Genomic DNA, 12,169 nt, shown 5'->3' with positions numbered 1-12,169 from the left:
GTCTTTTTTCTAACCTTTCCTCAACTTCTATTATTCTCTAGTGTCATTCTGAGGGTCTCCACTCTCACACCCCTGTGTTCTTTGTTATCTGTTTCTATCGAGGTAGCTCTGCCTAGTTCTGATCTTTTTCACTGCCAGGCTCAAGCCTCTTTCCACTCCTGATTTTAAATTCTGAAGTGTCCATTGTAGTATCATTTTGATCACTCAGAAGTCCTAAAAGTATTTCCAAATTACATTAAAAAGAAATTTATCGGGGCTGGAGCAATAGCACAGTGGGTAGGGCATTTGCCTTGCACGTGGCCGACCCGGGTTCGATTCCCAGCATCCCATGTGGTCCCCTGAGCACCGCCAGGGGTGATTCCTGAGTGGAGAGCCAGGAGTAACCCCTGTGCATAGCCAGGTGTGACCCCAAAAGCAAAAAAAAAAAAGAAGAAGAAAAAGAAGAAATTTATCCAAAGATAGATTTACAAAGTTATTCATAATATAGTTGTTTCTGTCATTTGGGCATTCGGTATTACAACACCAATCCCACCACCAGTGTCACCTTTCTCACTAATGTCCCTAGTTTCCCACCAACCTTACAAGCCTGTCCCCTTAGCAAGCATTGACAAATGTACTTCATACTGTCTTAATCATTAAAAAAATCTCAACCAGAATGAAAGCTCTTTGGAAGGAAATGAATTTGCTATCTTCTGATGCCAGTATTCTCAATGTCAAATCTGATAACTACCACCAGTTACTCAAAAATTCAACCAAGAGGAATAACATGTGTTCAAGAATCATTTTTCCTCTTGCTGTTACCTGTCATTTCTGCCTTTACTGTGCTTACTTGCACAACTCAAATATCCACTTAATTTGTTAATTTTGAGAATCAAGAGTGCAGTTTGGGGACTGGAGAGATAGTACAGTGGTAGGATACTTACCTTGCATGCTACTGATCCAGGTTCCACCCCTAGAATCCCATATGGTCCCCAAGCACAGCCAGATTGTACGGAATCTACCTGTGAGAGCAAGGTGATGTCAGAAGAATTTTGATTCTGGGAATGGCCTGAGTTGAAATCCTACCATTCAAGTTTGAGTAGGAAACCTTTCCATTTCTTCTAGGCCTCGAATCCCTCTACTCTATAACCACAATACCTTCCTCCAAGGGCCAGTGTGGAGGAGAAGTCATGAGAAAGGTCTGTGTTATATTCAGCACACAGTACTTGTATGTAGCAAATGACCATACATACATACATTCAGAGAAAGGGTGATATTTTCCTATTTACTAGCTAAAAAGTTTTCTGTTTCTTTTTCTTTTTTTGTTTGCTTTTTGGGTCACACCCGGTGATGCACAGAGGTTACTTCAGGAATTACTCCTGGCAGTACTCGGGGGACCATATGGGATGCTGGGAATCGAACTTGGGTTGACCTCATGCAAGGCAAACGCCCTACCTGCTGTGCTATCACTCAGGCTTGGCAAAAGTTTTCTTTCAGTTAGCACAGATTCCAGGAATACACAACTTTTTTTCTTATTTTATAAAGTTGTTCACAATAATTTATTGCATTTAATATTCAAACATCAATCCCACCACTGTGCAGCTTCCTACCCCATAAGAGGAAAGTATGAGGATTGTTGTATTTCATCCTGGAGTCATTTAAGCCCTTGTATAAGAGATTACAAGCATGTATGTTAAACCCAAACGAATGTGTGCTACTTTTGGTCCTTCAGTGGGCTAGAATATGAGAGGTCCAGGAATTCTGAAATTTAGAATATGATTAAGAACAGATTCACTCATGGGTAAGGCCTATGTCACTCTTTTCTTGGCCACTGATGAGATTATATGGTGGGATCAGTTTGTGGGTGTGATTGCCAAGTTACTGGAAAACTTGGGAGCAGGTGAGAGGAGGCCCAGTCCTGCTACGAGTAAGCTTGAAGATCTCAGTCATGGGTCCCTCATACTTGGGATTTTCTGCAGGTTTCCTGTAGGTAAGGCTTGTCCGAGCCTGTGGAGAGTGGCCTTGAGCATGGTTGCGATTGAGTTCTGGAGGTTCTCAGCTGCCTTGGTTCTTCTGGAGCGGGGAGAGAAACTCAACCCGCCTTGTTCCAAGTTGCTCTGGTGAGAACAGCCTGGCACGGGGTCAGGCCCTATGCAATTTTTTTTTTTTTTTTTTTTTTAAGAATAATATGCTTAGGGGCTAGAGCAGTAGCACAGCAGGTAAGGAGTTTGCCTTGCACGCGGCCGACCCGGGTTCGCTTCCCAGCATCCCATATGGTCCCCCAAGCACCGCCAGGAGTAATTCCTGAGTGCATGAGCCAGGATTAAGCCCTGTGCACCCCCAGCTGTGATCCAAAAACTAAAAATAACAAAACAAGAGTAATTTTCTTAGGGGCCAGAGCTGTAGTACAGTGGGTAGGATGCTTGCCTTACACACAGCTAGCCCATGTTCAATTCCAGCACCCCATATGATTCTTCAAGCTCTGCCTAACTGTATAACCAGGAGTAACTTCTGGACTGGATGTAGCCCAGAAAACAAAAAGAATATGCTCAGAATGATTTGTCAGCATTGTCTCAATAAAGACACACCCCTTCGGGGGCTGGAGTGATAGCACAGCGGGTAGGGCGTTTGCCTTGCTCAAGGCCGACCCGGGTTCGATTCCCAGCATCCCATATGGTCCCCTGAGCACCACCAGGGGTAATTCCTGAGTGCAGACCCAGGAGTGACCCCTGTGCATTGCCGGGTGTGACCCAAAAAGCAAAGAAGAAGAAAAAAAGACACACCCCTTCGACTTTAGTTAGCAAATGAGTTTAAGATATTGATGTTGCAACTTGCTGGCATCCACCATTGCCGTGGAACCATTTCCTGTTTTCTAGGTTCACATCCTAGTTCAGGAACTTAAATGAAACAGAGCCAAGCAAGTAGATAAGTACACACGTCTGTTATAAGTAATAGGAAAGGAAATTGCAAAGTGCGTTGGAAGTCTGATGGGTATCCCAAGGTTAGAGTCAAAGGTTCCAGGAGGGCATCTCTGACCAAGTGACTTTGATTACAAACATGAATGATGCACAGCAGATAGGAAGGAGTAAGGTAAGTGGGGCACAGGTTGTGGTATCATTTTCTAGTGTGAAATACTTAGAAGGGGAAAAAAACAAACAAACATAAGTTCAGTCTGGGGAATATCTGAGACTGAACTTGAAACAGCATGCTAGCAATCTCGCATGCTGAAACAATCTCGCATGCTTAATCCTGGCTCATGCACTGAAACAGCATGCGAGATTGCTAGCATGCTGGGTAGAACCTGTAGAACATGCAAGTAGAAACAGGCTTGGGTGGGGGCTGGAGTGATAGCACAGCGGGTAGGGCCTTTGCCTTGCACGCGGCCGACCCGGGTTCGAATCCCAGCATCCCATATGGTCCCCTGAGCATCGCCAGGGGTGATTCCTGAGTGCATGAGCCAGGAGTGACCCCTGTGCATCGCCGGGTGTGACCCAAAAAGCAAAAAAAAAAAAAAAAAAAGAAACAGGCTTGGGTGGCTGAGTGGAAAAAAAAATAGATTGGAGAAAGAATATTTGAGTCCTTGGCATTTGTGACCCCACCGGCTAGGGAATGGTGCAAAGAGAGCCGGGGCTGTTCTCAGGACTCTACATGTATAAAGACCGAGCACAGGAAGGGTGGCAGGCCAGGAGTAGGCTGAGAGCATGGAGCAGGCAGTGTTAGGGTACTGGAGAGGTCAAGGGAGGTAAGGATACATTGTAGCAATTACTAAGATTTGCAAGTGAAAGAGTGGCATTATTAGACCAGGTTAGTGTGCAGTTGGAAAGCTCTTGGTAAGTAAGTAAGATAATGAAGCTATTTGCAGACAGGGCCTTAGACTATTTTCACTAGTGGTGGGAGGAAGGAAGAAGGCTTGTAGCTGAAAGGACGGGTTTTCTGTCTTTCAGATGGTCAACTTGAGCATGTTTAAATTTTAATTGTAGGGGCTAGAGCGATAGCACATTGGGTAGGCCTTTTGCCTTGCACTCAGCTGACCCAGGTTTGATTCCCAGCATCTCATATTTCCCCCAAGCACTGTCAGGAGGAATTCCTGAGTGCCTGAGCCAGGAGTAATCCCTGTGCATCAAAATCCCAGTGCATTTTGCTTAGGGGCCAGAGCTGTATAGTACAGTGGGTACAGTAGTACCCAAAAAGAAAAAAAAAAATTCTAATTGTAAAACTCTTAAAAAACAGAGGAGAGCCCTCAAGATATGAAAGGAAATGATTATCACTAGGGTAGGAATTTTTGAGCTCAAGTAAGCAGTTCTTGGGGAATATAGTAAAAGCAAAGAGGACAATTGAAGGAGGAAGTTAGTGGAAAATGGAAGAGGGATTGTAGAACAGAAAGGTGTCACGTAGAAATGACTTGAGTATAACTCCTAAGACATTTGTAATGTAATTTAACCTGTACTTAGATAGCCTCTATTTTCATAGCTCACCATTTCATTTGTGAGCATTTTGTTCCTGCCATTGTATGTTGTAATTTATAAAGTTTAAGAGAACAATCCTGTTTTTTTTTGTTTGTTTGTTTGTTTGCTTATTTGGGGGCCACATCCAGTGGTGCTTAGTACTTCTGACTCTGCACTCAGGGATCACTTGGGGCAGGACTTGGGGACCATATAGAGTTCAGGGATTAAACCCGGATTGGCCATGTGCAAGGTGAACGCCTTATCCACTGTACTATTGCTCAGGCACCAACCACTGCCTGTTTTTGGTAAGCCAGGCAGGTAGCAGAAATAATTAAGTGAGATTTGGGGACTGCTTCACCTATTCTTCTGTCCTGTTTTCAGTGATAACCTCCTCTCCCTTTCTCAATTTTTAGGCCTTTTCCGATGCCATTAAAAAATGGCAGGAGCTATCACCAGAAACCAGTGGAAAAAGAAAAAAGAGAAAAGAAATGAATCAGTATTCTTACATAGATTTCAAATTTGAACAAGGTAATGGCAAATTGTGAATGTTGCTGATAGTGTGTGAGGATGCTTTGTAGGACCTTTCTGCACAGGTGTGTGGGAAGTTGAGGCACTGGCTGTAGGTAGCCCACAGAGTGACTCTGATGTGACTGCTTTGACAACACATCAGTATGTTAGCAAGTGACCACAGTTGTCTTCTTAGGATACATGTGACAGGATAGTTTTGTGTATGTTAAAGGGTTCATATGTAGGGAAAGTGTTGGTAATGCTCTTAAGCTGGGCATGGGGATGGGAAGGAATCAGTGTGGTGAGACTTAGCTTATTAGAGTATAAACTCTCTAGCTCGATTTGCTCACTACAGAAGGGTCATGTACACACATGAGCAGCTCTGCACAGGAAATGCAGTTCAATATCCTCTTGTCATTTTAAATTCTATTATTCTGAGTAAATAGTTGAGGAAAATCCTTTTCAAAAAAACTGCTTCAGTTCCTATCCCAATAAGATAACTTTGGTAGATTGTGCAACATATTTACTTGTGTTCCCAAAAAAGTGCATTACAACCATTGTCTATAGATTTTGACATAAATAGGAATGTGTCTTTCCTCTTATGTATTACCACTATTTTTAATCACATAGCATGTGTGACTAAATAAAAATCCATGCAGTTGTAGAATTGAAAAGTGTTTGCATTTGAACTCTTAAGGACCTGGTAGAAAAGCTCATAGGCTCTGTATCCTGTAGACCTTCCATGAGTTATGGAACAGTGCTCTACTCACATGACAGTCTCTTCCCATGTGACAGAAAGCAGGGCTACTATGTAGGTGGGTCTTTAGTCAGCTGAATGTGTCCACATTTTTTACAAAGCATCCCAAGTACATTTTCTGACTTGGAGTGAAAAGAAAGTACCAGTTTGTAATATGGGCCGCTCCCTAGTGACCAGTCATACTTTATATAAAGTTCTTCCTTCCCCCTCTTTGTTTTTGTTTGTATTTGGGCTGTACCTGGTGATGCTCAGGGGTTACTCCTGACTGCATTCAGGAATCATTCCTGACCATGCTCAGGGGACCTTATGGGATGCTGGAAATAGAACCTAGTTGACTACATGCAAGGCAACACCCTCCCCGATATACTGTCTCTCCAGCCTAGTTCTTCTTTTCAGGTCTAAATATTCCTTCATAAAATGTCTGGTTTTTTTCTTGCTTCTGAAAAGATTCTGTTACCTCTTTCTCTCTCCCTCCCATGTCTTTTTGCTTCATTTTGGGGCCACACCTGGTGGTGCTCAAGACTTACTTATGGTTCTGGCTCTGCACTCAGGGATCATTCCTGATGGGACTTGGGGGACCATATGATGTTAGCCGCATGCAAGGCAAGCTCCCTACCTTCAGTACTGTCACTCTGCCCCAGAACCCACTCTTTTAAGTTCCAAATATTAGGATTTTTTGCATCTGTATTTTCCCCTGTCAACTTCCATTTTACTTGCTTTAGCCCCATACATCAAATATAGCCCTTTAATATATTAGGTTATGATTTTTTCTTTTTCTTTTTATTTGGGGGGGGTCACACCCAGCGTTGCACAGGGGTTACTCTGGTTCATGCACTCAGGAATTACTCCTGGTGATGCTCAGGGGACCATATGGGATGCTGGGAATTGAACCTGGGTTGGCCGCGAGCAAGGCAAACGCCCTACTCACTGTGCTATCGCTCCAGCCCCTAAGTTATGATTTTATTATTTATTTTGTTTGTTTTGAAAGGGCCTTACCCGGCAGTGCTCAGGGCTCACTCCTGGCTTTGTGCTCATGAATCTCTCTTCGTGGGTTACTGTAGGGGGTGCCCAGGATCGTACCTGGGTTGGCCATAGTCAACAGTACCAGCTGGACTGTTGGTTTGGCAACAACTTGTGCTTTCTGGCACATGAGGTAACACAGGTTCAGCTTCCACTTCTTGTTGGAAAAAATATGACCAACTTGGGGTTTTTTTTGGGGGGGGGGTGGTTTGGGTCACACCCAGTGATGCATAGGGGTTACTCCTGGCTCATGCACTCAGGAATTATTCCTGGCGATGCTTGCAGGACCATATGGGATGCTGGGAGTCCAACCTGGGTCGGCCGCGTGCAAGGCAAACACCCTACCCGCTGTGCTATTGCTCCAGCCCACCAACTTGGGTTTGATGTCAGCGCTCCATATGGTACTCCAAGTCCACCAGGACTAAGTCCTGAGCACCTCAGGGTGTGGCTCAAAACAAAACATTTTTAAATAAAGTGGAATAAATTTGTCTACTTGACTTCAAGACTTGCTACATAGCTACAGTGAGTAAGCCTGGATGCTGTTAGTAGGACAGACATTTCATTGAACATTGAACATTTCAGTGGACTAGTTTTATGGAAAATGTAAATTAACAAATCAATAGAAGAAATGCAAAAATTTTAGCAGATCAATAACCTGATACATTTGTTATTATTTCCCCTTTTTTTTAGTGGTATTTATAAATGTTATTATGTGTCCATTTTCTGTTTAGAGATTTTCAAAGTGAAAAACTTTGGACTGGGAAAAATAAATAGTAGAAGCTCATGGCCAGCATTTGAAAAGTCGTCAATTTAGTCCCACCAATGTACCTTCTCCTAGTACTGCTGGTGTGACTCAGGTAGCCCCTGAGTACCATCCAGGTGTCAGGTCTGCATTGCTGGGTTGAGCATTCCTGGGGGTATTTCCTTAAATGAAAAAAAGGATTACCAACAAACATGAGACTGGAGAGAAAATACAGGGATTAAGGCATTTGCTTTGCACTTGGCCAATCACAGTTTGACCCCCCAGTGCTACATGGTCCATGATCACTGCTAGGAGCAACCCCTGAGCTAGGAGTAACCTCCAAGTCTGCAGATCGTGGCCCAAAAAAAACTGAAAAGTAAAACATACATAAAACATGTGCAGAGGCTATGCTAATCTTCTCTGTATCGTTCCAATTTTAGTGTATGTGCTGCCAAAGCACGCTTTTTTAAATCAGGGCTGGAGTGATAGCACATCCGGTAGGGCGTTTGCCTTGCACGAGGCCGACCCGGGTTTGATTCCTCTGCCCCTCTCAGAGAGCCTGGCAAACTACCAAGAGTTTCTCGCCCACACAGCAGAGCCTGGCAAGTTACCCATGGCATACATTCAATATGCCAAAAACATAACAGGTCTCATAAGGAGATGTTACTGGTGCTGGCTCGAGCAAACCAATGAACAATGGGATGACAGTACTGCAGTGATACATAAAACGTGCACCTAACAGAATGGCTAAAATTTGAAACTGATGATATTGTGGGGGAAAGATAGTACAGAAAGATGCTTATTCAGCTGACCCTGGCTTGATCACCAGCACCACGACATGCGGTCCCCTGAGCATTGCCAGTTGTGACACAGAATCCTGATGCGGGGGGAGGGGGGATATAACAGGCATTAAGGATGTGGAGTGTGGAAAGAAGTCACACCTATTGCTGGTGAAAAGAGTGTCATTTAGTACAGCCACTTTAGAAGACTGCCACTATTTTCTGAAGCTCCTTCATGTGTGCAGGACTGTGCTACACAGCAATCCTATGTTGCCCCAGACTGGACATCCTACCACTCATTCCTCCTTCCATGGAATGAGTGAGGACTTGTGGGGACACATAGGAGAAGTCCGATTGGGAACACAGCAGAAGGCTCAAGGACCTGAAAGGCTGGGTCCATGGTAGGGTAGGGAAGAGGGAGGTGCTCAGTCCTCCACCTGTAGGAGAGCCCTGAAATGTACCTAGGAAAAAGGTAACTGACCACTCAACAACTGCCTAGGGTCCTAGCAAACTGTGTTCTGCATGATCCTGCATTGTCATATATCTCCTAGGTAACATAAAAATAGAAAAGAGAATGTTCTTTCTGGAAAACAAGCGGCGGCATTGTAGGTCCTACGAGCGGCGTGCCCTCCTGCCAGCTGTGCAGCAAGAACAGGAGTTCTATGAGCAGAAAGTCAAAGAGATGGCAGAGGTAGGTAGGCGGCTATGCCTGGATCTTGTTTCCGGGATTCTGGGTGGTGGTTAGTGCTCAGTATAGAACTGTTTCATAAGGAACTGGAGAGAGAGTACAGCGGGTGGGGCACTTGTCTTGCACAGAGCCAGCCTTGGAACATCCCTTTCATCCCTATGCTGGAGTGATTCCTTAGTGCAGAGCCCAAAACAAACACCAGTGGCTGGAGAGATTTTTTTTCTTTCTTTTTTTCATTTATCAGTGCATCCTGAAAATTACAGCTATGTACAGATTTGCCTCTTTTTGGAAGCCCCTTGTATTCCTTTGTACAGAGATCTTGGGTGGTGGTTAGTGTTGATCCAGAGTTGGTTCAATTATTCCCCTATGGTGGTCATTCAGGTGATTTCCACTTATGTGCAGTGATGAATCTCCTTGTGTGCAGTTAAGATTCCTGTCCCGGGGTATCTTTGACATGGGTTCTAGTAAGTGGGATTGATGAATCAAAGAGTAAATACTTAAGAAACTATGTCAGATAGAAATTTCTTTCTGTGGAGATTATACTATTTTGCATTTTCAGTGGTAATATTTAAGCACCTGTTTCCTAACTCGCCTCTCCAATAAACTTAGATTGCCAAACTGTATTTTCACCCATCTGAAATTTTTTTTCTTATGTTCCTTTTTGCTACTCAAAAGTGTTTTATGTGTTTTTGTTGTTTTTTATAATATAGGAGTACTGCTATTTGTTCAGCCATGATTAAGCTGATTGAATTGGGCATGAACTCCACATTACTTTTTTTTTTTTCCTTTTTGGGTCACACCTGGCGATACACAGTGGTTATTCCTGGCTCTGCACTCAGAAATTACTCCTGGTGGTGCTCAGGGGACCATATGGGATGCTGGAAATCGAACCCAGGTTGGCTGCGTGCAAAGAAAACCCCTACCCGCTGTGCTATTGCTCCAGCCCTCCCCTCTTTTTTTTTTTTAATTGTATCACCGTGAGATAGAGTTACAAAGCTTTCGTGTTTGAGATTCAGCCATACAATGATGGAACACCCATCCCTCCACCAGTGCACATTTTCCATCTCCCACATCCCAGTCCTCACCCTGCCTCTATGGCAAATAATTTCCCCAGTACTCTCTAATTTTGATTATTTATTTATTTATTTATTTATTCATTTTTGCTTTTTGGGTCACCCCTGGCTATGCACAGGGGTTACTCCTGGCTCTCCACTCAGGAATCACCCCTGGCGGTGCTCAGGGGACCATATGGGATGCTGGGATTCGAACCCGGGTCGGCCGCGTGCAAGGCAAATGCCCTACCCACTGTGCTATTGCTCCAGCCCAGTACTCTAATTTTGGGCATTATGTTTTGCTCAAAATTTCCCACCACCATTCAAGCTTACCTTCCAGAGGAGACACTAGATTATTTTTCATTGCTCATTTTGAGTATCAGAGACATTTCTATATGGCACTAACAACATTTTGGAATTCAATTGGGAGTTGTGGGCCAGGGCTATTGATGTGTTAAGATGGAGCTCAGGAGCTGGAGAGATGGTACAGCGGGCAGGGCTTTGCACGCAGCCAACCCTAGTTAGATTCCCAGCATCCCATATGGGCCCCCAAGCACAGCCAGAAGAAATGCAGAGCCAGGAGTGAACACTGTGCATCGCCCGGTGTGACTCCCCCCAAAAAGAAAGATGAAGCCCAGAGGCGCTGTAGCAATAGCACAGCAGGTAGAGTAGTTGGCTTGCTCGAAGCCAACCCGGGTTTGATTACCAGCATCCCATATGGTGCCCTGAGCACCACCAGGAGTAATTCCTGAGTGCAGATCCAGGAGCAACCCCTGTGCATCGCTGGGTATGACTCAAGAAAAAAAAAAAGAACTAGAGGCAAATCGTGGATATGACCACCAGTCTGCTGGGCAGGCAGGGACCTGGGAAGGGACAACCCTAGTCCTCTGCCGCCATGTGGCCTGGAAATTCAGTCCTGGAGCCTGCATACCTGGCCCTTGCTTGTGGAAGCTCTTGGTCACCGGGATTCCATCTGGAGTAGGAGAGGTGACTGCACCTGCTCCATCTGGGGTGCCCCAGTGAAATTGGCCTGGTATGGGGCCTGGAGAGATCTCTGGCACTGTGGTGTCTTCCATGAGTTGCTGTTGTATCTCTGGTGCTGTTGGTGCGCTAAGATCCACATTACAGAATTTTTAGCAGATTATGTATTGGTGAGGTCCATCCTGAGACGGTGGATTCAGTCTGGGGGTAGGGCAGTGATTTTGGATTGTGGAAGCAAGTGGCTGCTGGGGGCTCTGCTTGGGTGAGCGTAGGTCAACCCGCCCCCCTCCAGTTTACCCCGGTCTGTTCTGTCATGCTCGGGTACGAGCTTTTCTGCTGCTTTTGATCTCTTTCAAGATATATCTGTAGGTCTCTAAAATAAGATCAATAGGGGCTGGAGAGATAGCACAGCGGGTAGGGCGTTTGCCTTGCATGCGGCCAACCCGGGTTCGAATCCCAGCATCCCATATGGTCCCCTGAGCACCACCAGGAGTAATTCCTGAGTGCAGAGCCAGGAGTAACCCTTGTGCATTGCCGGGCGTGACCCAAAAAGCAAAATAAATAAATAAATAAAGATCAATAAATGAGCTTGTATTGCTGAGCCAGAGGTGGTTTGTGGGTATGGCTCCCACACACCTAACTTTTGGCCATTTAATTACTTCATAAATTTGATCCCAAGTTGTTGAGGTCTGGCCATAGGCACAGCAGCAATTTTGGGGTATCGGGAACCCTGAAGGCACCATCAGGCTGCTGATGCACTTACCCCACAGGTACAGGTTGACCTGCTGGCAGCACCACACCCCCTAGTGTTTTATGTTTTATGTCAGTCTTTTACTCCTCCTTTTAAAGTAATATCTAATAAATTTTACCCCATATTCCCTAGTATTTTAATGGTTTTCTTTTTACTCTAGCTTTCTCTTTTCTTTGTTTTTGGAACCACGTTCACCAGTGTAGGGGCTTACTCCTGACTCTGTGCTCATGATAACTCCTGGCGGTGCTCAGGGATATTATATGATACAGAAGCTCAAACCTGAGTTGGTTGCACGCTTACCTAATGTACTTTTCCTCTTGCCCCAAATTTAACTTTCTTCCATATTTTCAGGTGAGTAACCTACCATTGATAATATATCAAAGATGACCATTGATAATAGAGTTCTCTTATTTTTTATGAGAATTAATTCTAAATTGAATTAATTTTAATTAATTTCCTAAATTTTTA

The 12,169-nt window shown here is 44.5% G+C and overlaps 1 protein-coding gene and 1 pseudogene across 4 annotated transcripts in view; one reads left to right on the top strand and one right to left on the bottom strand.

Annotated features, from left to right (window-relative positions):
• RNF216 (ring finger protein 216) overlaps positions 1-12,169 on the top strand; it is a 104,134-nt gene that overhangs the window by 23,443 nt on the left and 68,522 nt on the right. For all 4 annotated transcript variants that reach the window (XM_055134956.1, XM_055134952.1, XM_055134955.1 and 1 more), the window contains 2 exons: positions 4,838-4,952; positions 8,781-8,920. In XM_055134956.1, the coding sequence (XP_054990931.1) occupies positions 4,838-4,952; positions 8,781-8,920 (255 nt within the window). The remainder of the gene's footprint in view (positions 1-4,837; positions 4,953-8,780; positions 8,921-12,169) is intronic.
• On the bottom strand, positions 7,812-7,910 carry LOC129404568 (U6 spliceosomal RNA; annotated as a pseudogene).

Source organism: Sorex araneus, chromosome 4, assembly GCF_027595985.1.
Source record: "Sorex araneus isolate mSorAra2 chromosome 4, mSorAra2.pri, whole genome shotgun sequence".
NCBI classification, from domain to species: domain Eukaryota; kingdom Metazoa; phylum Chordata; class Mammalia; order Eulipotyphla; family Soricidae; genus Sorex; species Sorex araneus.
The sequence above is the reverse complement of the archived record's forward strand: the minus strand, read 5'-3'. Positions and strand labels throughout refer to the sequence as shown.